Source organism: Planococcus citri, chromosome 5 (genome assembly GCF_950023065.1).
Source record: "Planococcus citri chromosome 5, ihPlaCitr1.1, whole genome shotgun sequence".
NCBI classification, from domain to species: domain Eukaryota; kingdom Metazoa; phylum Arthropoda; class Insecta; order Hemiptera; family Pseudococcidae; genus Planococcus; species Planococcus citri.
In genome coordinates this window covers 7,360,914-7,388,056 of record NC_088681.1, presented here as the reverse complement: position 1 = coordinate 7,388,056, position 27,143 = coordinate 7,360,914, and the positions used below count along the sequence as shown (strand labels likewise).

Here is a 27,143-nt window from a genome sequence, read left to right as displayed (position 1 = left end):
ACAATATAATTTTTCAAATTTTCACATTTTTGTGGATATTTTTCAGCAAAAAAATGATGTTATAATGAAAATAAACAATTAAACATCGTTGACAAAAAAAATAAACAGAATCAGAATTATTGTAGACCTGGCATAAAATTTTTTTATAGAAGTGAAGTCAGTGTTGCCCATCAAAAAAAAAAATTGTAAAATGAACAACTGACATTTTTGAGCGTGGAGTTGAGCAAGAAGTGGAAAATTTCACTCGGAAATCATCTTGATAAATCAATCGATCGGACTACTCGAATGTCATGACATCCCTGCTCCTGCTTTTGTCGCAGTTTTTTGAAAAAAATTTTCAAAAATTCCCTGTTTTTTGTTTTTTGTTTTTTTTTTTTTTTTTGGTAAAAATACTCAATAAATCCTGCTTTTGCCAAAATTGCCCAAAAGGTCTAGTTTTTTGCCAAAGTGTCAAAAAATTATTTTTTTAGTCGAAATTATCGAAAAAGTTCATTTTTGGGTCAATATTGTCAAAAAATATCGTTTTAGTGTCAGAATTGCCCAAAAAAAGGTTTTTGATCAAAATTGTCATTTATTAGTCAAAATTGGCAAAAAAGTTGATTTTTGCTCAAAATTGTCCAAAAAGTTTAGTTTTTTACCAAAGTGTCAAAAAATTATTTTTTTTGTCAAAATTGTCAAAAAATTATTTTTTTTGTCAAAATTGTCAAAAAATTATTTTTTTTGTCAAAATTGTCAAAAAATTATTTTTTTTTGTCAAAATTGTCAAAAAATTATTTTTTTTTGTCAAAATTGTCAAAAAATTATGTTTTTTGTCAAAATTGTCAAAAAATTATTTTTTTGTCAAAATTGTCAAAAAATTATTTTTTTTGTCAAAATTGTCAAAAAAGTTCATTTTTGGGTCAATTTTGTCAAAAAATATCGTTTTGGTGTCAGAATTGCCCAAAAAAGTTTATTGATCAAAATTGCCATTTTTTAGTCATAATTTCCAAAAAAGTTGATTTTTGGGCCAATATTGTCGAAAAATATCGTTTTAGTGTCAGAATTGCACAACAAAGTGTTTTGATCAAAATTGTCAAAAAAGTTCCTTTTTTGCTCAAAATTGTCCAAAAAGTTCAGTTTTTTGCCAAAGTGTCAAAAAATATTGTTTTAGTGTCAGAATTGCCCAAAAGAAGTTTTTTTGATCAAAATTGTCATTTTATTAGTCAAAATTTGCAATAAAATGGATTTTTGGGCCAATATTGTCAAAAAATATCGTTTTAGTGTCAGAATTGCACAAAAAAGTGTTTTGATCAAAATTGTCAAAAAATATTTTTTTAGTATAAATCGTCAAAAAAGTTCATTTTTGGGTCAATATTGTCAAAAAATATTGTTTTAGTGTCAGAATTGCCCAAAAAAAGTTTTTTGATCAAAATTGTCATTTTTTAGTCAAAATTGGCAAAAAAGTTGATTTTTGGACCAATATTGTCAAAAAATATCGTTTTAGTGTGAGAATTGCACAAAAAAGTGTTTTGCTCAAAATTGTCCAAAAAGTCTAGTTTCTTGCCAAAAAGTCGAAAAAGTATTTTTTTTACTCGAAATCGCCAAAAAAGTTTATTTTTGGGTCAATATTGTCAAAAAATATCGTTTTAGTGTCAGAAATTTCTCAAAAAAAAGTTTTTCGATAAAAATGGTCAAAAAAGTTTTTTTTAGTCAAAATTGCCAAAAAAGCTGGTTTTTTGGTCAAAATTGTCCGAAAACCGCGTTTTTTTTTTGGCCAAAGTCATCAAAAAAAGTCTGTTTTTTGGATAAATTATCAAAAAAGTATTTCTGTACGTTTCACAAAAAAATGGCTGGAAATCTCTCGCGCTCGTCAAAACCATCAAGAAACTGCCAATTTTTGTCAAAATTGTAAAAAAAATGTGTTTTAATCAAACTTTGTAAATCTTTGTCGTTTATTCTTTTCAAATTTTTTTCCAGTTTTGTTTGAAAATTAATCAAATTTTGATTTAAAAAAAAAACTTGAGCTCGAATTATTTAAGACCCTGCTCCCTTCCCCTATAGAATCGAAAGGTTTGAAAAAATATCATGGGTACCTAAAGTCCTTTTTTTTTGTCTTGCTTCAGCATGTTTTCCTGGTGAAGTTTAATTTTTACGATTAATATGAATTGAAATAGCTTCATTGTTTTGATGGGGGGGGGGGTAGGGAAATTCGAGGAGGAAGAGGTGTATAATTTGTTGAAAATTAAAATCAGTCTAAATTTTACACTCAGAAGGTTGAAAATGGATGCTGATAATTTTACAACATTTGAAACTTAGTCAGATGGTAAATTATTGAGTCTCGGAAACGACTCAAAAAAAAAAATCAAAATTTAAAGATCTGGAATCAACCCTTCTTCTCCCCACCCCCTGTTGGAAAAACTTTCAATTTTTGTCCAAATCAGGTTGAACCTATGCCAAAACACTCGATCACCGTAGCTCATCTTCTCGGTTAATAAATCACCTTGGCACCCGATGGCAACACTGACGATGAGGTAAACATACGCGCGTGTTTGACGTGTAAAAAGACGAGCTAAAATATGCGATTGAAAAAAAAAAGGGAAAAAAATGCGGATAATAATATATTATTTTAACTTTCGGCAGAAACCCGAATAAGAGAGGGCGTAAACAACGTGGGAAACAATAGCATACCTATTTTAATACATGGCGAAAAAAAAATCGTGTAAAAAAAGGCCTAGGCCGACTACTTCGGTATATTTCTCATACAGAGATTCGATTGTTTAAATAAAATACCAATATCGATGCGATGTTTCCATATACACAACCATGTTCCAATGGTTGGTATTTTTTGGGGTTAAAAAAGAAATTATTTGTACACCTGTTGCAGCGTATATTGTGTAAAACGATTTAAAGGTTTCTAATTTGTAAATTATACGTTGCACGATGATAGATTACTGTTTTTTTCTCTTATCCTAAAATGCCAACGTTTTAAGGTTTTTATTTGGGTTCCTAGTCGTATACATATTATAAGGGTTGGTGTAATAATTTATCGACTCGAATATATGCGTAGATAGGGCACGATTATATTTTGTGCAAGTGTATGCGAGTTGAGCAGAAAATTTATGTGAAATCTTTCCAATGGTGTTGGCATTATCGAGCAGATATCTTGGGAAAATAATCGATAGGAGGATGAGATTGGCGAGATTTTGAGCAGAATTTAATTTAGTCGCAGGATCATCGCATCAGAGAGCTGCAGCGAGTTGAGTAAAAAGACACACGTACAGAATGAAAAAAAAATGAGTATAAATCACGATAAAAATTAAAATAGTCGAGCGCCCCTGGAATTTTATTACTATACTCTTTTATGGTATTTCGGGAACGCGAAGAATTGACGTTATATTTTCATATTATTATGTAAGAGTAGGTAGAGGTACACAGAGAACGTCGTGTCATCAAGTTTTTTCTCTCTTCTTTTTTTTGCCAGCTAGGTAAAGTATGAAACTACCCTGTATATGGAAAAATTTCTCAGTACGACGACGATGACGATGACGATGGAAGTAAAGTCTTTTAATACCAGTTTACATAAACGACGCTTTTTCCTATGTCGTAATACGCCAAGGTATAGCGGAGGAGTATATTATATCGAAGCCTTTCGAGCTTTTAAATCTTTTTACATTGAAAGTTTCGCCTTCATCGTCGTACAAAGTTTTCTCCCTATATTTTCGTTTTAATAGAATCATTTCTGTCTTGTCGACAAAATAAGAATTTTACCCGAGTCTTTAAAATACTGACGTGCAAACGTTTCGTTTCGCTTCGTCGTCGTGTAAAAGTCTGCGTTGTTGTTGTTGTTGTTTATGGTGGTACCAATGCCGAACACGCGGTTTTTACTCGCGCGATGAAATTATATGAAATGAAAGAGTTTTCGCCAACAACGTTACCATTTATACCCCATCTCGTGTAAAGATTTTCCTCTATATACCTATACCCCTATCGCGTTTTAAAGGTAAATTTTAAATTGAGGTAAACAGTGGGAGTTTCGTTGGCGTGGATTATCGTGTTTGATATTTAAAAGCATCGTATACATGGTTCAGTTCAGGGTACAAGAGCTTTGTCTAAAACAGAAATTGTTTTTCAAGTCGAAAAAACGCAGAGCGATGTAGGGTAAGTATAGTATGGGAAATTCTATTACATCGAGCACCACGACGAGGAACGAGTATTTTTCGAAAAGGGGTTGTAGAAATAAGGGAAATGTGATGTTGTTGGAAAAAAGATGTGGAGTTGGTAAAATGTGCGAAAATGCGAGAAATTCTCTTCTGGGTTAGGTCTTTGGGAGAAAATGAGAGAAGACAGGAGGTTTCCAAGGGGGAAGCAAAATTTTATCATAAAATGCACCCGGAAGTCAAAATTTGCTATGATTTTTCAAAATTAAAGAATTAGAAGCTCACGAGGAAGACACATTTCACTCATTTTTAGGTATTTCAAAAAAAAAAAAAAATCAAATTAGACATCATCATATTATTGACAAAAAAAAATTATATCAAATGAGATATTTTTTGATATCAAACATGATCATATTGATGATAGAATTACTTCTAAATTGGATCTCATCAAATCAAATCAGATATTTTGACATCAAATTTGATCAGATTAATGAAAGATGTGAAACGATCAAATATGTGACCTCACAATTTTTTTTTTTTTAAATCACACTAAATGAGACCTTTTGACATCCCAAATCAAAATATAGATGAAAGAAGGACCAGAAAAATTGAATTGGATCTCATCATATTCAAAAAAGATCACATCAAATCTGATATTTTGGCATCAAATTTGATCAAATTGATGAAAGATGTGAAACAATCGAGTGAGATCTCATAATATCAAAGAAACAATGCCTCAGATTAATTATGGGAGATGTGAAGTTGGATTAGGTCTCATCATTTCCACAAAACATCACATCAAATTAAATGTCATCATATCCAAAAAAAAAATTACCAAATGAGATCTTTTGACATCAAATTTAATCAAATTGATGGATGAGGGATTGATAATATGCATTAGGACTAAATTGGATCTCATCAAATGAAATCAAATCAGATATTTTGACACCAAATTTGATCAGATTAATTAGATTATGAAAGTTGTGAAACGATCAAATGTAACCTCATATTTTAAAAAAAGAATCATATCAAATGAGATCTTCTGATGTCACAAATAAAATTGATGAAAGAAGGGCTGAAAAGATTATATTGGATCTCATAATACTGAAGAAAAAAAAATGCATCAAATTAATGATGAGAGAGACGTGAAGAGATCAAATTGGATCTCATCATTTCGAAGAAACATCATTTTGACATGAGATTTGGATCAAATTGATGAAAGAACGACCCGAAAAGATCAAATTGTATCTCATCATAATCCAGAAAAATGATAGCTACGTATCAAATTGGAATAAATTGGATATTTTGACATCATATTTGTTCAGGTTGACGAAAAGAGATGAGGAGAAATCAAATTAGATCTCATCAAATCAGGAAAAAAAATAGGTAAATGATAAAGTGATCTTTTGACATCAAGTTTCATCAAATTGACAAAGAGAAATCTGAAAGGAAAAATCGTATCAAGTTAGATATTTTGACATCAAATTCGATTAGATTGATGAAAGGAGATGAAGAGAAATCAAATTAGATCTCATCATATGAGGGGAAAACTGATAAAATGAGATCTTTTGACATCAAATTTGATGAAATTAATGAAGGAGGCTGAAAAAGATTAAATTAGAGCTAATCAAATCAGAAAAAAATAATAAGATGAGATTTTCTGATACCAAATTTGAAATTTGATCAAATTGATGAAGAGAGAACTGAAAAGAAATATCATACCTATCAAATTAGATATTTTGACATCAAATTTAATGAAATTAATGAAAGGTGGCCTAAGAAGATTAAATTAGAGCTAATCAAATCAGAAAAAAAAATAAAATGAGATTTTTTGATATCAAATTTGATCAAATTGATGAAGAGAGAACTGAACGGAAAAATCATATCAAATTAGATATTTTGACATCAAATTTGATGAAATTGATGAAAGGAGGCCTAAAAAGATTAAATTAGAGCTAATCAAATCAGAAAAAAAATAATAAAATGAGATTTTTTGATATCAAATTTGATCAAATTGATGAAGAGACAACTGAAATGAAAATTCATATCAAATTAGATATTTTGACATCAGATTTGATGAAATTGATGAAAGGAGACCTAAAAAGATTAAATTAGATCTAATCAAATCAGAAAAAAAAATAATAGAATGAGATTTTTTGACATCAAATTTGATCAAATTGATGAAGAGACAACTGAAATGAAAATTCATATCAAATTAGATATTTTGACATCAGATTTGATGAAATTGATGAAAGGAGACCTAAAAAGATTAAATTAGATCTAATCAAATCAGAAAAAAAAATAATAGAATGAGATTTTTTGACATCAAATTTGATCAAATTAATGAAGAGTGAACTGAAAGGAAAAATCATATCAAATTAGATATTTTGACATCAAATTTGATGAAATTGATTAAAGGATGCCTAAAAAGATTAAATTACTTAGAGCTAATCAAATCAGAAAAAATTGACATCAAATTTGATCAAATTAATGAAGAGAGAACTGAGAGGAAAAATCATATCAAATTAAATACGTATTTTGATATCAAATTCGATTAGATTGATGAAAGGTGATGAGGAGAATTTGAATTAAATCTCATCACATGAGGGAAAAAAGTGATAAAATTAGATCTTTTGAAATCAAATTTGATGACATTGATGAAAGGAGGCCTAAAAAGATAAAATTAGATCTAATTAAATTAGAAAAAATAATAAAATGAGATTTTTTGACATCAAATTTGATCAAATTATGATAATTTTGCAAATGATTTTTGTAATTATTTCATAATCTTTCATCAATTTTCAGTCAATTTTAACTGCAATTTGTATGAAAAGTTTCGGCAATTTTCATTTTGCTCTTATAATTGCAAGGAAGCTTTTTTTTTTAATTTTTATTCTTTACTTTAATCGAAAGCTCACAATCGAGTACTCTAAAAATACAGCGAAGATCCAATTTTGATTTCAAAGGTTCTAAATATAGGAAAGGAGGTCCTAAAATCAACGTTATTTTTTTCAGAAAAATGGGGTTTCTACGTCATATTTTAATGTTGAATCCAACATTTGAACAGATTTTGGTCCCATCGGGTTCTAAATATACTCCAAAAACCAAAACTTGAAACATACAATCCCAAATATTAAACTAGATACGTGAATCCAAAATTGAAACCGATTTGGTTCCATTGATCAGGTCCAAAGTATCAAAATTTCTAAATTTTTAGACCTCTCCCCCCTCACAAACAAAAAAACCAGAAATAGAGCCACAAAATATATTGAATTAGTTTGTTTTTTTTTTTTTTTTATCAAATTTGATCTGGTTGATGAAAAGAGATGCGATGAGATCAACTCGAATCTCTTCATATCGAAGAAAAATTTCAAAACACATCTTTCTACATCAAAATTTGATCAAATTGATGAGAAATGATGAGAAAACATCAATTCGGATTTCATCATACTTATTCAAAAAAAAAAAAATCAGGGTTGGGAATAACGTCACCTTTTTATAAGCTCGATCACGTGATCTTTGCTCAAGAATTCCCAAACCATTCTACCAATCCCATCAATACTACAAGGAGAACTAGAAATAACACTTAATCAATCAGTGTATGAGGGCACAAGCTCTAGCAGGAGCAGCCAAAGAGCAAACAGATTGATAGTAATTTTCGGTTAGTTGTCACGTTACGCACGATGTACTAAAATTACACCATTCCACATGCGAATAGGTCTAATACAACAGGAGACTTATGGCTTTCCAATCATAGAGCAAAGACCAAAGGAGACCTATTAACTTTAAAACCATATTATCCAACAACAAATTGACGGGTACGGATCGATGATGCGTGGTTGTGCCTCCACCATCGTACTCGTAGCATCTCGTTTTCTAAAAAATTTCACAATCTGTGGAATTTCATCGATGGTTAGAGACTACGTCCTCGAATACGAGAATAAATTCGTGTCAACGAGACTATTTTCTAGAGTAAAGAGAATAATTTTAAAAATTAACCTCTTCTTTTCGTCGGTTTGTTTCATTCGGTCATAAATTTGCAATCGAAGACACAACGACGACGACGACAACACAAGACGATGTGATGGGATGGTGGCGGTGATTTAGGCATCACAACAAAAGCAGGGCACAAGGGGGGGTAAAAAATTCCTCGTGGACCATACCATAGGTTGTGTGATATGCTCTCGTCTCTCATCTCTGTCGTACGTACGTGTGAATGAGACAGAAACTAAACGAACATTCACATACAACATATAACGACGACGCTCAGCAGACGACAAATACTCGGAGCATGTCTACCATTAATTTAACTTCTTCAGTCGCCTAACGACAGCGTAAATTGGTTACTACACCATCAACATAAAAACTGATTTCCCATCTTTCGCGTAAAGCACCCATAACACAACCAACCAGTTTTAATGGCTTATAAATTTCGTTTTGTGGAAGTTTTATTTTATTCCAACTCGAACGCACACTGCAGCTCACCAAACATTACACACCTAAGGAGTAAATGGCATGTTTATATGGTTTTTTTTTCTTCTTCTTACTCTCTTCTGTTTTTACGATTTTTACGATTATAGATAATTCTTTACGCGCGTTGTAATTTAAGCAAACTATGGGGGGGGGGGAAGACTCAGGCTCGAGCCTCGCGAGCCGGCCGACGCCCGCCAATTTGTATTAATTGATTTTTTTCACCCATTATTGCCCCGTCATCGCATTTTCTCACACTGTTCTATTACTACCTACCTATAAAGAGTGTGTTTTCACTTCAATCAAACAAATAGACCCGAGTGAGAGAGCGAATCAGAGTGAAATGTATATGGCTTTGAGTAATGTGTAACAGACACGCGAACCATATACCTATACCTATATGAAAACGTAAGATCGCTCGAGGTTATCAGAAGAGCGCGCTCCGCGCTGCATTCCAGCTTTGAATCGATCTAGAAAAAGATACAGAGTGAAAAAAATCAACGCTTCGATCGAATAAATCGAATTAGTCACGGTTACTCGCACTTCTCTTATACATATAGTTGAATAGTTACATATTACACAGGTATCTGTATCGTCTGCATACATCTCGTTAATTAATCCAACAACGATGGATAATAAATGTGATTTAAATGCTCCACACAACTTCTGGTTGTCGAGATGTTGGTCAAAGTTGTCCACTTGGCCTGTACAATACATCCATAATAGTTCCGCAATTGGTGATAGGAAGAATTTCCAACTTAGTTTGTTAAGTTTTATGGAAATTTCGAGTATTGAAAATCTGCTGGAGGCTCCAGTAATTTCCAAAATTCACTGGAGACTCCAAAATGTCTAGAAGAATGTATTTCGGCTTTTTAACTGCATATTTGATGAAATTTTGTGAAAATTTTCGAGTTCCAAAAATTTGCTGGAGGCTCCAGTAGTTTTCAAAAAGTCACTGGAGGCTCCAAAGTGACTCGAAGAATGTATTTCGACTTTCCAACTGCGATTTTGTGGACATTTTAGGGAAATTTTCAAGTTCCGAAAATCTGCTGGAGGCTCCAGTAATTTCCAAAAAGTCACTGGAGACTCCAAAATAACGTGATCCCGCCTGCAGTCTACTTGATAGCGTGATAAAATTGAAGTGAAGAGTAAATGTCAGATTTCCACGTTTGTTTGGTGAAATTTTATGGAAATTTCGAGCTTTGAAAATCTGCTGGAGACTCCATTAATTTCCAAAAAGTTGCTGGAGGCTCCAAAATGACTTGAAGAATGTATTTCGGCTTTCCAACTGTATTTGATGAAATTTTGTGGAAATTTTCAAGCTCCAAAAATCTGCTGGAGACTCCAGTAATTTTTAAAAAGTCACTGGAGGCTCCAAAATGACGTGAACCTGCCTGCAGTCTACTCAATAGCGTGATGAAATTGAAATGCAGAGTGAATTTCAGATTTCCACATTTGTTTGGTGAAGTTTTATGGAAATTTCGAGCTTTGAAAATCTGCTGGAGACTCCAGTAATTTCCAAAGAGTCCATGGAGGCTCTAAAATGACTTGAAGAATGTATTTTGGCTTTCCAACTGCAATTTTGTGGAAATATAGTAGAAATTTTCAAGTTCCAAAAATCTGCTGGAGGCTCCAGTAATTTCCAAAATGTCGCTGGAGGCTCCAAAATGACTTGCAAAATGTATTTCGGTTTTACAACTGCATTTAATGAAATTTTGTGGAAATTTTCAAATTTCAAAAATCTACTGGAGGCTCCAGTAATTTCCAAAAAGTCGCTGGAGGGTCCAAAATAACTTGAGGAATGTATTTTGATTTTCCAACTGCATTTGATGAAATTTTGTGAAAATTTTCAAGTTTCAAAAATCTACTGGAGGCTCCAAGAATGTTCAAAATTTGCTGGAATCTCCAAAATCACTTGAACTTACCAAAAGTCGACATAACAGTGTGCATAAAGTGGAGTGCAGCGTGAAATTTGTACTTCCCACGTCATTTGATGGTATTTTGTGGACATTTCAAATTTCAAAAATCTGCTGGAGGCTTCAGAACTGCTCAAAACGATTTGAAACCGTTTCCAATCAATTCGACAGGTCACAAATAGCGTCTATCTTAAAATTCAGTTTTCCAGATCAATTTGGTGAAATTTTCATTTTATTCCTCATTTTTTGCCTGAATGTGATTTTAAAAAATTCACCAAAATTCAAAAAATGTCCAGTTCAAAAAATTTCGTTCAGAGGATTGGTGGGAGTGGGGGTGGGGGTAATTATTCCTATTGTCATATACCAGACTATAAGATATAACTTCAATGCGTTATAGAAGGTGTTTTGAATAAAAATATAGATCAGGAAGAGAAATATCGAGAAAAAATCCCGTAACAATGGTCTACTTAGGGGCCTTTTTTTTTTTTTTTGCTTCAGTATGTGTGAGTCCGCATCCATAATAAAGAAAGATATATTTTTTTCTCCGTATTTCTAATGTACATAGAAGGCTATATGCGTGAATAGCCGACCTTTTTGAGGTTTGTGCATTATTGTATAGAGAACAACAGCCCTTTACAATGTTGTAAATCTTTTAAAAATTAGCTTCAGCCTGGGTTACTGCTCAGTGCTCGTCCTCGTCGCACCATCGCGCAGTTTTTATTGTTTGTTTTCATTCATCGGAGCATTGTTTCTGTACCATTCAACAAAACCACCTCGATGATGAGCGGAGGCGAGGTGAGGGTAACAAAACAAAACTTTCACTGTATTTGCATGTAGAAAAAGGTCACAGGGCCCGTTATCCAGGCTCACACACACGCTGCAATACGAGACTATGGGTAAATCTATACTTTATAGGTATTTGCCACCGAAGACCATATATTTTGGAGCAATCATTGAAGAAAAAAAAATCACTCGAATCTTTTTTTTTCTTCTTTTGGAGGGTAGCTCGGCTGTTTAATCTAATCGAACGTTTAGAAAGTAAAATCATTTCCTCCCCCAACGTGCGAGAGATATAAAATGATCGAATTTTCGTTATAAAATTCCACGTTTAGTTATTTCCGTGTTACGCCGACAAAAAGGGAACACGGTGTTGGTAAGAAATGAAAAATGCCAACGAAAAGCTTTTCCCCTCGCGTTTTTTTTTCTTTTTCTTTAAACGAGATGCCGAGATGAAGGAAAAAAAACTTTTGACTTTATAAGATTTATTTTGTTGGGAAAAAACTTCTTAACGTGTTATTTTAACGCGAAAAGGGTTGTTTTAAAATTGAATTGACGCTTGCTTATCTAAAATACTTTTTATTTCGTATTCGCGTCGAGTTCTCGCTATCTTCCTGTTCGGCGTCGTCGTCTAAGTCGAGTAAATTGAAAAAATTTCAGCGCCGGATTAACCCTGTGGGAGAAATATTGAAAAAAATTCTTTCGTCGAGGTACAACTCCTTCCATTGACCGGGGTATTCGAACTCTCGAAGCGACGAGGACGTGATTTTATTTCAGAATTCGTAGATATGGAGTTGATTAATCATCGAAATGGTATGAAATTTTAGTTCGAAAGGTATGAATTTCAAATTTGAATAACTAAATAATTTTATAAAGGTTTCTCTCATTGGCTGGAATGACCAGAATTTAATCCTGCGATTGTCCAGCTCTATCCACACTTTTCTATAAACGATCAGTTCCCAGAAATGAATTTTTTTCAAAACTCTCCCCTTTTTTGTATAGAAATTCTTCGAAGATTTTTGGCTACTTAGTACTTGGTATTTCATTTACCTAGCACCAGAGGATATGAAAACGGCTCCGCGAGGGTAGATTAGATAAGTGAGAAAGTCCATTAAAACTGGCACCAGGATATAACTGGATTTCTAATTCCTGGAATTTTTTCTTCTTTTTCTTCACATTGAAAAGAAAATCTTAGTCGAGGTGTCGAGACTACCGAGACTCGGTGGACCGGAAATGAACGATTAAGGCGTTATTTAAATGAGCCCCATGCCCGCATACTACATCGATGTTTAAATACAGTATCACTCATGCTTGGCTATAGTTGTTGTAGGTTGACTTTTTGGGTGACATTAAAATGAATATTGAAAAGAATAAGTATCGTGTTATGATGATGAAAATTTCACCGATTTTTGGTGTCGACACGTTGCAAAAATACTTACCTACTGTACATAAGACGATTTAGATGACTGGTCGATGGTAATATTTTTGCTACTCGTAGGTGACTTGGTTACAAATTTTTTCGGTAATTTAACCTTTGCCTCCGTAATTAATCAGTCAGGTGAGCAGAAGTTTGCGCAAATGTGGCCTTAATAGAATGTAAGAGCTGCAGAGTGCAGGGGTCAGGTTTGCGAAGATTGTGTATTTCTCGAATGTGACGATTTAGGTCGTATTTTCGACGATGTGGTTTCAATTTCTACGATTTTTGGATTATTTATGTATAGTATAGGTGAAGGATAAGCCATCGAAATAATCTTGATTAATTTCGCAGATGCTAATTTTTTTCGTATGTCGTGTTCAAATGAATTTTTATACGGTCCCGAAGAGGTTTCGATTCGATTGTGACCTCTGGAAACTGTTTTAATCCGTAAAGATGTTGCTTTTTTATCGTAGGTTGACGTTATTCTTGATTGTCATCTGGTGGGTTTCCCAATTTTTGGACATTTTGGATCAAAGAGTGGCCTCATTTCCAGGGACGAAACTATATAGAAGTTTTTTTAGAGGGGTGAAGAGAAGGGGTGAGTAGGGAAGGGAAGGGGAGGGGGTTCGACTGTAAATTTGGCGACTGATATAGGGGGAAAATATCTATCAATTTAGCTGATTGATAAAATATATTCACATGGCTTACAAAAATTTTCGTTATCTATTTTGGATTTAATATTGATTGATTGATTGATTTTTAGGGGCCCAAATATGATTTTTTTTTAAAACAAGAAACAAATTGGCCCGAGGGAAACAAGGGCGTGAGTTTTTGAAAATTTGATTTCAAGAGGCCGAAAAACAATGATTATTTTTTTTTTAGAGACGTTGATTTGAAAAAAAAGAGAACCCATGTCAGCGAAACGAGGGCGAAAACTTTTGAAAATTTGTATTTTTAGAGAACTAAAAACGATGTTTTTTTTACAGCAAGGAGTTTATTTTTTGGCTTTTAAAGTTTTATAATTTGAAAAAAAAAAAATTCAGGATGTTAATTTTGAAAAAGTAAAAGAGAAGAGGGCCAAGTGAGGACGAAAGATGTTGAAAATTTGTATTTCGAGAGGCATAAAAACAACATCTACTTTTTATGCGAGAAGTTTATTTTTCACTTTGAAACTTTAAAAATTGAATGATTATTTTTTTTTAGAAATTTTAATTTTAAAATAGAAAATAAAACACGAAGATTTTGAAAATGTGTGTTTTGAAAAGTAAAAAAAGAGGTTAGCCCTTTTTCTATGTCGAATTACTGCTCAGTTTGAGGTTGGGTTGTCTTATTTTGCTCGAAATTATTTTCTAGGTTCCCCAAATTAGGATAGAAGGACAATTTTGGCCCTTCAGCACCTCCCCTCCTTCCTTGAAGAGGAGACGAAGACCGTATTTTTCGGTTGATGCAATTTGGACAATTTTTTCGCAGTGTTTTAAAAATAATCGGGAATAATTTTGAAAATTGTAACTAAAAATGTCAAAAATTGAGCTTTTTTTTGAAGCTTTAAAAGCTTGAGTTGTGATTATTAAAAATTTGAGAAAAAAATCAGACAACGCGACGTACGTTTCTTAGATTGGTGCATATTTATTTATTCGAAATTTTCTCGATGGGTATTCTCGAAATGGGGGGGGGGGGGTGAGGACTAAGGAGTCCCAAAATATGAAAAAATGTGAAATATCGTGTGACATGTCGTTTTATGTATATGTTTTCGAAAGCACTGGATTCGAATATCAAACTCATTTTTTCGATTCAGTCCTTCAACCCCCCCCCCCTCTCACTCCCTCCACTTCTTCAACCCTTCACATTATCTGAAAATTGAAAAAATCTTGCGACATATGGTTTATTAGGTTTTTGAATGCGCTGGAAACGAATATCAGCTTATTTTTTCGATTCAGCCCCTCCAACTCCCCCCTCCACCTCTTCAATCGTCCAAATTATCTTAAAATTGAAAAAATCTTGTGACATATGGTTTGTTAGGTTATTGGAGTCGCTGAAAACGAATATCGACTTATTTTTTCGATTTAGCCCCTTCAACCCCCTCCCCCAACCCTCCAATTTCCCTTGAAATTGAAAAAATCTTGTGACATATGGCTTGTTAGGTTTTTTGAAGCGCTGAAAACGAATATCAAGTTATTTTTTTGATTCAGCCCCTCCAACCCCCTCCCCAACCCTCCAATTTCCCTGAAAATTGAGAAAAATCTTGTGACATATGGTTTATTAGGTTATTGAAGTCGCTGAAAACGAATATTGACTTATTTTTTTGATTCAGCCCCTCCAACCCCCTCCCCTCCGACCACAAGCCTCCAAATTGCTTGAAAATTGAAGAAATCGTGAGACATATTATGGTTTATCATGTTTTTGGCGAGAAACCAATGGAATCCTTAATTTCTAAAGTGACTAACGACTCGAGTTCAATCTCTTTTTTTTCGAATAAGTATCACAAGCTAATTTTTTAGTTTAACCTATCGCGTGAAAATTTTTTAAATCCGTCAAAATTCCTCTACTTTCATTAATCCTCATCTTCAGATTAAAAATTTGTAAAAATACCGTTCAAATTGAGGTGGTGGTGAGGGGGGGATTCAATTGGACTGAAAAATCTCAAAAAATAAAGGAAAAATCACAAAATTATGCAAAATCGATATACGAGAAGCTGAAGAATTCAATCAAATTCTTGAACTATGTCTTCTCCTTGTTCCCCCCTCCCCTTCGTGTGTACCCCCGAGAATATCATATCTTGATGTGAAATGAGTCACTTTCATCGACGCCACAAAAACTAGCCTAAAATATACTCCGCGAGCTAATTATCCAAGAATCAAATTGAGCCCTCTTTTCTCCCCCCCCCCCCATGTTATAATACCCCAAATCTCGATTTTCGCTTAAGTATATTTTAAACCTATATTTAAATTTTCATTTCTTTATAATATTATTTTCATAAATGGTCAATTCTAACCTTTTTGTGTGTTTTTTTTGTGTTACAGTACGACGATGGCCTCCATCCGTATATGGACGCTGCCGGACCTGGGGCCATGTACGATCCGCACGTGGGTCATAGATCTCTACAAGGAATGAGTCATCATTCTCCACACATGAACCACACTGCCAATATGTTCCATACAGCTCCTCCACCTACTAATCACGTCACCACGAATCACGTGATGACACCAGTCAACGACGTCCATAAAAGAGACAAAGACTCTATTTATGGGTAAGTAATATACCTACGTCAGTCATCTTATACTCAAATGCCTCTGCGAGGTTTTTTTTCTCTCAAATTTTGTATTATAAAGTGTGTGCCTATACCTAGAAGCAAAGAGAACGCGTGCTCACGGATTTAGTGTGTGGTGATGATGATGTTGATGATTATGATGATGAAGAGTAGCCGGTCCGAGTGTGTGGCTTGTTTTACGACTTTTCTCATTTACGAGCATTTTGATTAACATTTTAATTTTCGGCAGCCAGAGCTGCATGCTCGTATGTCGTTTATGACATTGCGGTATAATTGGTAACGAATTAATTGCGTTTCGATGTGATTTGATGGCTCGGTTGGATTTCTTTATAATATAGGTATACTCTTTAGACTACCTATCTGGCTTTTTATATCGTATAAGAAGAACCTACGTGTAGTGGATCTCGAATTCTCATCCTAACGAGAGTCGAGTCGTCGATCGCGTCTTCGTCTTGTACCCTTATTGTGAGATGATGTTCTTGTGCTTGTGTGATCGACAACGTCGTTTGGTTTGCTGCCGAGCAACGTGTATTTGATAAATGCCGCATTATCGTATATATATAAAAATAACCGCAGAATAAAAATAAAAGACCAAACTATCCACCGCGAGAGAGAGAGAGTGAGGCAAAAGAAATACTATACACAGACACAACCATACGCGCAGAGATTCTCTCTCTTACTCGGAGAGATGTACGTATTAAGAAGAGATGAACGAGTACATAGGTAGGTAAGGTAAGACAGAGAGGCAAAAAAATATATATGTATAAAATAAGCTTGAAACTAGATTTAGTTTTGTAAGGTCGTTATGTTAATAGCGTATATACGGCGATGATGCCGTGTACTCGAGTTTAGCTAAGGCAAAGCACACGGTAATGGGCTTCGAACGTATAGAAAAAGAGACGGAAAATATGTATAGAGAGGAAAAAAAGAAAAAGAGAGAGAGAGAGAGAAAAAAAAATATAAGAGAAAAAAAATAAAAGAAGACGAAAAACTATAAGACGCGTATTAACATTAGCCTCTCTGAGAGACGAGGAGCTGCGATATATGTAGAAGAGAGGGTCTGAAAGCCGCCGATGCCCCAGGTAGGTATTTCATTAGTGATTCAATTCTGGTATAACCTACGCTGGCTCTCTGGCTCTGGCTCCATCGTCCACCATTCAAACGTATAAAGAATAATATTAAAATGGTGGTCCCCCCCGGTCCCCCTCCCCCCTGCAAGATGATTCTCTCGAAACAACATTTCCACCAAAGTTGATCATCACTTTTACGTGTATTTTTTCGAATCCATATTGTTGACGATGATACCACCAGCTATGATGTTGGATATCTTCTCGAACTGCCTTGCCTGATCCACCCCCCCCCCCACCTCATCTGTGTTGATTTTTTTTTTTGCAAGTTTTCCTACTTATATCGTATATCATACGACGACGACGAGTTGATTAATGCGAAGATAATTAATAATTAAACGAGCGTGGATGAGGATTGAGGATTTGCATAAATTCGTGTATCGAAATCGAACCCATAGCTGGAGATCGCCGCGGTCTGTCTAAATAGACGTGACTGTTCCAATACTCTTGCTATTGCTCTTGATGCGATTCGTGACTCGTGTTTGATAATGGAAAAGATGAGGTGATCGTAAAAGAGTGTATTATTTTTTTTTACGATCGCGAAGAAAAATTAATTCCTGGATGATTTATCGTCTTATAGGTTAGGTTGATGAGGTGGTGATCAGGAATGGTCAAATGTATGCGAAAATTTCCATGTGCAGAGGAAGCACGTGTATTAGTCCGTGTCTTCGTCAAATTTCATCGCATTAAAATGCATTGAGTCTGAAGATGGTGAGAACTGAGAAGGGGTTTTACCGATGATTTTTAAGACAGTGTGTGATGGAATTTTGCACGATTGTTCGTTTAATGTGGGTAATTGGGTGTGGCTTTTTTGCATTTTATAAGCTGTGTTTATGTCGAATTGTAGTCTAAATTGGGTAAATAGCTTAGGTGGCGTCTTAATGAAGGGTTCGAAGATTATGGTGTAGAGAGAATAGCTCGATTTGGTTCATGTTCTTTTGACCTGATTTAGAAAAAAATTCAAGTGCTCACTAGAATGGCTCAAAATTAGCTCAAATTTCAAGTTTGGAGTATGATTTGAAAAAAATAATTCAAAATCTATAATTTAAAATTTGCTGCAATTTGGAACAATCGAAATGTGCCTTTTGATTGGTATAGTTTTCTTATTGAATACGATCGATTGTTGAGAGGGTTCGATTTTTTGAAAAATTCAGCCACGTTGGTCTTAATATGGGCTGAATGAAAATTCTTTCAAAATTTTTAGCTTGTGGCTGTGAAATTTTAGATGTGCTCTTTTTTGAAGATTTTCATCATCTCTACCTCAAAAAATAGGTATTTTCAATCTCTAAGCTGATAACTTTGAAAATACTTTGAATTGGAAAATAGTAATCGCACCACGAGTTGTTTTGAGAAAAACCGCCAGTGAACTGCTGAAAATCTGATCATTTATGGAGGGAGAGGGGGAGGGGAGGAGGCTAATAATCTTCTCGATGCTCGCAATAAAAAAAAAAAAAAATTGTGAAGCACAATTCGAGCAAAAAAAATTGTGACAAATAAAATTAAAAGCAGAAATGCGAAGGCTTTTTTCAAATAATAATTCGAAAAACGTTTACGGAACGCTTCAAAAATCTAGTGATTAATTTGATAGGCGGGAGGGAGGGGGGGAGGTGTCACAAAATTATTTAAATTCGAGGAGTAAAAATTCACCAGAAATATCCCGAATTTTTTCAAGCAATCCACAGTTTTTTTTTGTTGAAAAATCACCAATAAACCGTTTAAAATCGTATCGTGGTGGAGGAGGGGGCAGGAGGGCTCTAATAATCTTCTAGATGCTCGCTTTGAGCGAAAATATTAATCGTGATTTAATTATATCATCGAACAATCCAAATTTAGACTTCTCTGTTGCAAGAACTGTCGACTATAATCGTTCAAGATCTGGTTATTAGAAGTGGTGAGTGAGAGGGAGGGACACTCGATGCTTCGAAATAAAAATTAATCAGAAAATTTCAAACTAACCCATCAAGATCCGGTTACTTTGGGGGTGAGGGGAGGGGGGCCCTGCAATCGTTTTTGAAATTCTGATCGCATAAAAACAGCAAGCGAAAAATTAAGCAGAAATAAGTATCGTGATTTTTTTTTTTTTAATAATATTTCAATTCAGGCTCTTTCTGAAAAATCTTCAACAGTTCAACGAATCGTTCAAGATCTGATAATTTGAGCCTTGAGGCGAAGGAAAGCCACTATAAACTTTTTAGGATGCTTAAAATTCGAAAATTTGGCAAAAAAATTGCTGATAAAATTATCCTGATTTTTTTTCAAGCACTCTGAAGGACTTTTGATGAAAAACCATCACCGAATTGTTCATGATTAGGATATTTTAACAGGAGGGAGGGTGAAGGGAGCTCCCAGATCTCACTTGATTTCTATTATAGGAAATCTGAATTTGAGTCAAACAGGTATCTATACTGAAAAAAATGCTTCAACGTTTTTTTTTTTTGTTTTTATACAATTTTCCTCAATTTTGTGCAATTTTATTAATTCTTACATTTTTTAGGTGGATAATTTTCTTTTTCTAAAGAAATTTTTCAAGTGTTTTACACCAATTTTGTCTTTGTAGTATAAATCCATTTGAGATGAAGATCAAGTTCTTCACGAATTTTAAAAACAACGAACATCCCCCTCATTGAAGAATTTAGTTGACTACATATTTGAAGAATTGAAGCACTCAAATTGAATTTTAAGGTAGGTACATGGGTCCTGGGCAGACTGCAAAGAGAAGCTGGATGTCCCCAAAATTTTGAAAATCAGTATTTTCTAAATTAAAAAGAATTTATTCCTATAGGGTTGATTTTTTTTTTTTTAGCTCTGAAACTGGATGGGAAATGATTGTGTGCTTGAAAATTTTTGAATACTCGCTCACTTCGAGACCTTTTTATTCGTGAAATGCTTTGATTTGGAGCATGAGGCATTTGGACCGAGCTGGGGGAAAAAAATCTTTAAATGCTTCGCACAATTTTTCAATTTTTTTCAAAATTTTTGAAAGATCAAAACGCTATAAAAATTTAAAAAAATGAATAAAGCTGCAATTTTCTTCAAATTTGGAGGCATTTCGGAGCCTTTTTCTTCCTTCTAACTTATCGTGAGTCTCAAATCAAATATCTCTTATCACTAGTAATTACTTATTTCACTTTTTCAGTAAAAAAATTCTCGAATCAGGCGAATTTTCACCATTTTCCAAAATTTCAGCTTTCGTAAGGCACCTTAAAATATGATTCCAAGGAGGTAAAAATTATCTTAGGTTCATTTTTTGCCTATATTTTGGCTTCGCAGTAACCCCTCCCTTCACCTTACCAGTTCATCTCAAAATCTTGATACCAAAAACATGATTCGAGTACCTACGAGCATACTTCGATTCATATCGTGTTGGTCAAAAAAAGGCCTAATATGGAACCATTCTATTTTGGAGGGAAAGGAGGAGATAAAAGTTGAACAATTTTCAAAACAAGATCCATCTCAACTCCCTCCTCCTCCCTCCTATCTGCTAATTGATGAAATTCGCAGATAATGACGTTCAAGACGATTTTCACCCCCCCCCCTCAATTTTTTACCATTTTGTGTGAAGTTGATATTTTTGAAAAATCGAATAAATTGAAGGAAAAAAAAGTAAAAAAGTCAGGAAAATTGAGAAAAGTCAGAAAAATTATTTCTCTGAGAAGCTAATTTTCTAGAAGTGTCTGCTTTATTTTTCTGGCATGCTTGAAGGGAAAATCATCGCAGAAAGACGATACAAATATTGTTTAATTTTTTAATTTTTATTGCAAAGTAGTTACAGTTTAGAGGAAAAATTGGCAACCAGGGAATTGCCCTTACTGCTCTTATATGCTAGAAATATCAATATTTTCTGAACAAATTGTGGCTGAGAGTTTGCCCCCTCCCACCACCTTCTCTTTCACCATTTTTTTTCGAGTATAGTTTTAAATTCAAACTAAACAATATCGAGTATGTGATTTTAAATCGAATTTTTATAAAGCTTCTATTTTCAATGATTTCGAATCCCCCCCTCCCTCCAGGATGAGCACCGAAATAAAAATCTCATCAAAATTATGCCTCAAATTCTGGAAAATTGGTCTAGAAAATCGTAAAAAGTCATAGGTAAACCTCATTGAATTTCGTTCGAAGCTTCGTTATATTTATAAAACTGATTCATCACGTTAGCAAAAAAAAAAAGTTAGGACACCTCTTCGAACGGTAATTTATACCCATCTCGTAGAATATTTTCGCAAGTTGTACATCGATTATCTCATGTACATTCTCACATATGCGTGCGTTTAGGTATCGCGAGGCGGCAAAAATACGAGAATTTTCATGTATAATAATATTTTTTTCAACTCTTTCTTTCCCTCGGCCATAATACATATACTTATACCTATAATATTATAAAAATAAGTTATTAAGAGAAGCCGTTCTGAGCGCATTTCTTTGCACGAATCGCGAATTATCTTCGGTACATACTACATATACTCGTATATGGAGAAATTAATCACGATATATGAGCGCGAATACGAGTACAATACACGCGTTATATAGTATATTATACAGTCTTGTATTTGGTGAAAAAAATGTTTGGTTCATTAAAGTTTTTGTCAAACACGTATCGGACAATGCGGTGACTTGCTTAACTCTACACACTCTTGTAAGACTCTCGTACTCGTGTATCTCTCTTTCGTATTGTTTATAATGTGTTTACTATATTAACGGTTCGCCGTGTGTGCCCATTTTTATATACATGATTCAGCGTTTCCTGGACAACGTGTTAGGTCTTGGTGAGTTTTTTTCTCCTTTTTCTTTCCTCTTCTTTTATAAAACTATATGTAGAGGTACCCCCCACCTACCTACGTCCTCTGTCCAGAGTCCAGAGTCCAGCCAAAACCGAACCAGCGATATTGATGTGGTTATGTTGTGGTTATTTTAAAATTTCCTCGTTGGTATTTTTTTTTCTACAGCAGCGAATTTACCTTATACTATATACCTGTATAAAAAAAAAGTGGATTTTGCTCATGGAAATAAGAAAGTTCGCTCGATATAACGATTAAAATATTTCCATATTTATGAAACGTCCAACGACGACGGTTCGATGTTCGAGCACTCGATTCTATTCTCAACGCGATTAAATAATCTCCATCTTCGTCCATCTCGTAAATACCCACTTAAGCGATGGATAGGTACTATGACGATTACTTTATAGAAGAGATGATCAGCTTAGGCATTTTATGATATTTTTTAAACGTGTAGGTACTACTATTAAATCGAAATTAAGCTACACCTTTATATTAGTAGTACTCGTTGTATACGAGGAGTAAGTAAGTATAGAGGTAGCGACTCGCGTGTACTTATTTTATAAATTGTACAGAGAGCACATTCCAAATAGGCGGGGTGGGGGGGGGACTTTAATGTCAGGAGTAGAACAACTAACTAAGCACTGGTCCCCAATAATAGCCTAATAATAGGGTTGACTCGGTCGTCGCAGAAAATCATAGGTCTTTTATACCTATATAATTACACGACCGGAGGTCTGATTTTCTCAATTTGGGCTGCCACCACTAGGTTATAAGACATTTACTATAGGCCTATGTGAAGTGTGGCCAAAACCAAACGCAAACGCCACAGCAGTATGACTTGGGTAATTCGTCACGTACCTGTTTTGTCCTCTCTCTCTCGATCTCTCGATCTCTCGTGTGCCTTTTTAATAAGAGAGTAATCGAACGACGATTTGTGCCCGGGTATCCTCCTATAGGTAACAATTTGCACCTGCTACCTATCAATCTTAGCAGGGAGTCTCTCCTCTCTATACGCGATTACACCACCACCACCATACAGCATAGATAGCATACCTTTTATAACAATAATCTATACGTGGAATCTGTTGTGAATCGAATGGTTGATTTTATAATTTTTTTTGATCCGATGCACAACCCTCCTTCTTGTACATTGACAAACGTAATAGCTGAAGAGAGAGAGAGACAGAGATTTGATCGGTATCTATAGGAACACGGGATAGGCATTTTCAAAGGTCTCGTGGGAGGGTGTTGATAAAATTCAACGACAGCGTTGACAATGGATGAAAAAAATGACTTATTGGAATTTATGCGGTAGTTACCAACTATTTTTTGGAGATGTGGAGGTAAAAGGACGAGGTGATGTAAGATGTTACAAAGTGTGGGAAAATTTTCTTATCAAAAGTTGCTGGGCGATGCGATAAATTTTGATTTTTTGGTATACCTAGAAGGAATGACGGTTATTGATGTTTCTTTCGTTATATTTTGCTGCGAAGATGGGGGCATTCGAGTTGAGTAAATTATTGTTTAAAAACTGAGATGAAAAATTCTGAAAAAAAAATAATCTCATCGTAGCTAAAGATCATTGAATGGAGTAAAATTTCAGAAAATGTTTTTTTTTTCAAATTTTTTACATCCTTCAAAAAATGTAAACGCAGCACTCAAAATACTTACCTAATGAAAAAAAGAAAGGAATTGGAATGTGTCAAGTTTATCCAAACATCACCATCGCCGCGAACTTTATCAATTATAATCGACAAACCTTTCGATGAGTGCTTATGAAGCCAAGATCTGTGGAGGGAGGAGGAAGGGGGGGGGATCAACGGGGCTTTTATTTGAAACTTCAAAATTTTATTCCCTTTTTCCCACTCCTCGAGTGATTTTATGAGCTACGATAATTTTTTAGGTATCAGGAACTAGAGATAACCTGGGAAGACCTCAGAGGACTTTAACCTCTTTGGGTCCATTTGACGGGTTTCATGAGCTTCAAAACTTTGAAAAACAGCGAAAAATTCACCAAATTTGGGTATGAAGCTGAGGTAGAAGGAAGGAGGGGGTGACAGAGTAGGCTGGCTCTTATTTTGAAAGTTCAAATTTTATTCCTCCTCCTCCCCTTACCTCCCCCCCTCCCCCTATATTAAAATGGTTTCATTTTGTGATTTTTTTGGCCAAAAAATTGAATGTGCGTGATTATTTTTAATCTTCAAGATTCTGAGATGAACTAAGAAAGGGTGTGAGGGGAGGGAGGGGGGACTAATTCTCGCAAAGATTTAGAAAAAAAAATCAGCATCCGAGTAATTCTTGGGCATTCTGAAATCGCACCAACTTCATTTTCGACTCCAGAAAAGCCAAATTATGCACAAACACCTCCATCTTGGAGGATTTCAACTTCTTTGGGCTAAGTAGTTTGAGAGACTTCATGAGCTTCAAAATTTAGGAAAACTGCAAAAATTCGCCTGATTTGATAATTTTTTAACTGAGAAAGTGAAATTAGATGAGGGACATTTGATTTGGGACCCAAGAGGAAGGCTTGAAATGCCTCAAAATTTGAAGAATATCACAGCTTCGTGTATTTTTAAACGTTTCGTTGCCTCTTTCATCTTCTAAAAATGCGAGTACAATTTTTGGGAGCATTCAGACCTTTTATTTCAGCTCTTTCCAAGTGTCTCGACCTCCAAATCCAAAGTACTCCTCATTTCAAATCAGAAATCAAAAATTTATGTAGGTAGATAAGTAAATTGCGACTAAAAAATTTTCAAGAATGAAATCTATCGTCCAGTTTTAGAACTATAAAAAAGTCAAAAAATATTCCAAAATGGAAGAAATAATCACTATCAAGATTTTGAGGTATCTAACTCCCCTTCCCAGTCTGTTCGAAGACCATATTTTGAAATGGTATTTTTGGAACTTAAAATATTGATTGATTGATTTAATTACAAAAATATTTCAATTTCTGCGTCAAAAAAACTCTTTAATGAGCGGGGCGAGGGAAAGGGAAGGGGGAAGGGTCACTGCTTTAAAAAACTCTGGCACTCGTAATCTCCTATTCGAGTGAGTTTTTATTGTTTTAAAACTCCAAAAAAAATTGAGGAATATTTAAAAAATATCTAAAATTTAATAAAATTACACAAGTTGAAAAAAATTGCATAAAAATGAAAAAAAAATCCTATCTCAACATTTTTTACGTGGCTGGAATAAAATCGACAATATTTTCGCTCAATTGAGAATTATTGTGAAATCTGGCAGCTTCCCTTTCTCCTCCATCCACTCAAATGAATTGTATTTGGAACCATTTAGTGCAGATAATTTTTCAACAGAAGCCCTCCAGAATGCTTAAAAAAAAAAAAATCAGGATATTTTCATCAGAAATTTCTTTGTCAAATTTTCGCAACGCGAGTATCTTTAGTTTGAACAATTCAGCGACGATTTTCCAACAAAAGCCCTTCAGAGTGCTTTGAAAAAAAATTAGGAACATTTTTTGGAAATTTTTTCGTCAAATTTTTGCATTTCAGGAATCGTGAAAAATTTATGGGTCTTTCTCCGTTTCAAACTACAAATAGAACAATTCAGTGATGATTTTCCCCACAAAATCCCTTCAGAATGCTCAGAAAAAAATCAGAATAATTTTGTCTGAAAAGTTCAGGGGCTTTTTTCCGCCTTAGATTATCAGATCTTGAACGATAAAAAAGACCCCATATTTCTGTTCGATTTTTCGCCAGTTTTTTTGTTGCTAGAATTCCTTTTTTTTCTCCTCTCCTCCCCTCCAAAATGACTGGATTTTGATCTGTCAAATGAATATTTTTCGATAAAAGCCCTTTAAATTTTATTTTAAATAATCGAGTGCTTTCTCCATTTTTAATAACCGGATCTTGAACGATTGGTTGACAGTTTTTTCAACAGAAGTCTGAATTTGGATTGTTTTATGATAATCACGATTGATATTTTCGCTCAAAGCGAGCATCTCGAAGATTATTAGAGTCCCCCTCCCCTCCTCCTCCATGATAGGATTTTGAACGGTTCATTGGTGGTTTTTTCGAACAGAAGACCGTTCGATTGCTTGAAAAAAATTCGGGATATTTTTGTTCAAGTTTTTACCCTCGAGTTTATGTAGTTTTGAAAATTCCCCTCCCCCCCTCCCAATAAAATTAACTACTGGATTTTCAGGGGTTCTGTAAACGTTTTGCATTTCTGCTCATGAATTTGTAATTTATTTTAATTTTGAGCCTTGAGGATTGTATTAAGAAGCCTCCTCCTCTGTTTTAGCACTGTCAAAATTGGTCAAAGGGCTTTTTTGTGCGTTGAATATGATTCGAAAAATTGAACGAATATTGAGCAATTTTCTTTTGAAAATCGTCCAATTGAGCTACCTTTGAATCTTTTGCAGAATAAAATTAATGATTTTAGAGTTTCGCTGAAAACTTGGTAATTTGAGGTATAATTTTTATTGGGCACATTTTCTAAAAATTGTGCTTTTAATTTCGGCCAATTATCTTGAGTGGAAAAGTACCTACTTACTCGCTATTTTTGTTAGTTTCTCAATATTTTTACAATTATGATACTTTGAGTATGATTTATGAATATTTTTGACTAATTTTTGTACGTTTTTTTTTGTTTTGTTTTGCAGACACCCTTTGTTTCCTTTGTTAGCTTTAATATTTGAGAAGTGCGAATTGGCAACGTGTACCCCGAGAGAGCCGAATGTCGCTGGAGGCGATGTCTGCTCTTCCGAATCATTTAACGAAGATATTGCCGTATTTTCGAAACAGGTTAGCGACGTTGAATTTTTTATTGTAATTTAATACCATTACCATATACATTTATTTATACCCGAGTATATTTTTCTCCTTCGAGGGAATTAATCCATCGCGTCGATCGCAGCAGATCGCCATACCAAGCTAATAGGTAAAAGGTACCCCCTCCCCCCTCCCCCCTCTTCCTAAACATACCGCGAGCCACGTACCAAGTCTCTTCGTATAGGTAGAGGTACCTCTTTGTATAGAGGCCTAACTAATCGTCATACTTACTCGCTCTCTCAAGTCCCAAGTACGATCGACTATACATATCTTCTCGAAGACGAAATTTTTCACTCTATGCTCTCAAATTCGAGCCAATTTTTGATCTTTTTATCGATATTTCTACAGCTGTTAGCATATTTTTCTATGTGCTTTTACGAGGAGTAGGTAGAGGAGGTACACGGTAGTATACGTTTGTAATGTGTGTGTTTTTTCACCCATTTCTACGCATTCTGTGGCTGTTA

The 27,143-nt window shown here is 34.4% G+C and overlaps 1 protein-coding gene across 4 annotated transcripts in view; it reads left to right on the top strand.

Moving 5' to 3' along the window:
* hth (homothorax) overlaps positions 1–27,143 on the top strand; it is a 329,596-nt gene that overhangs the window by 20,388 nt on the left and 282,065 nt on the right. For all 4 annotated transcript variants that reach the window (XM_065366196.1, XM_065366195.1, XM_065366194.1 and 1 more), the window contains exons 2-3: positions 15,737–15,963; positions 26,511–26,652. In XM_065366196.1, the coding sequence (XP_065222268.1) occupies positions 15,737–15,963; positions 26,511–26,652 (369 nt within the window). The remainder of the gene's footprint in view (positions 1–15,736; positions 15,964–26,510; positions 26,653–27,143) is intronic.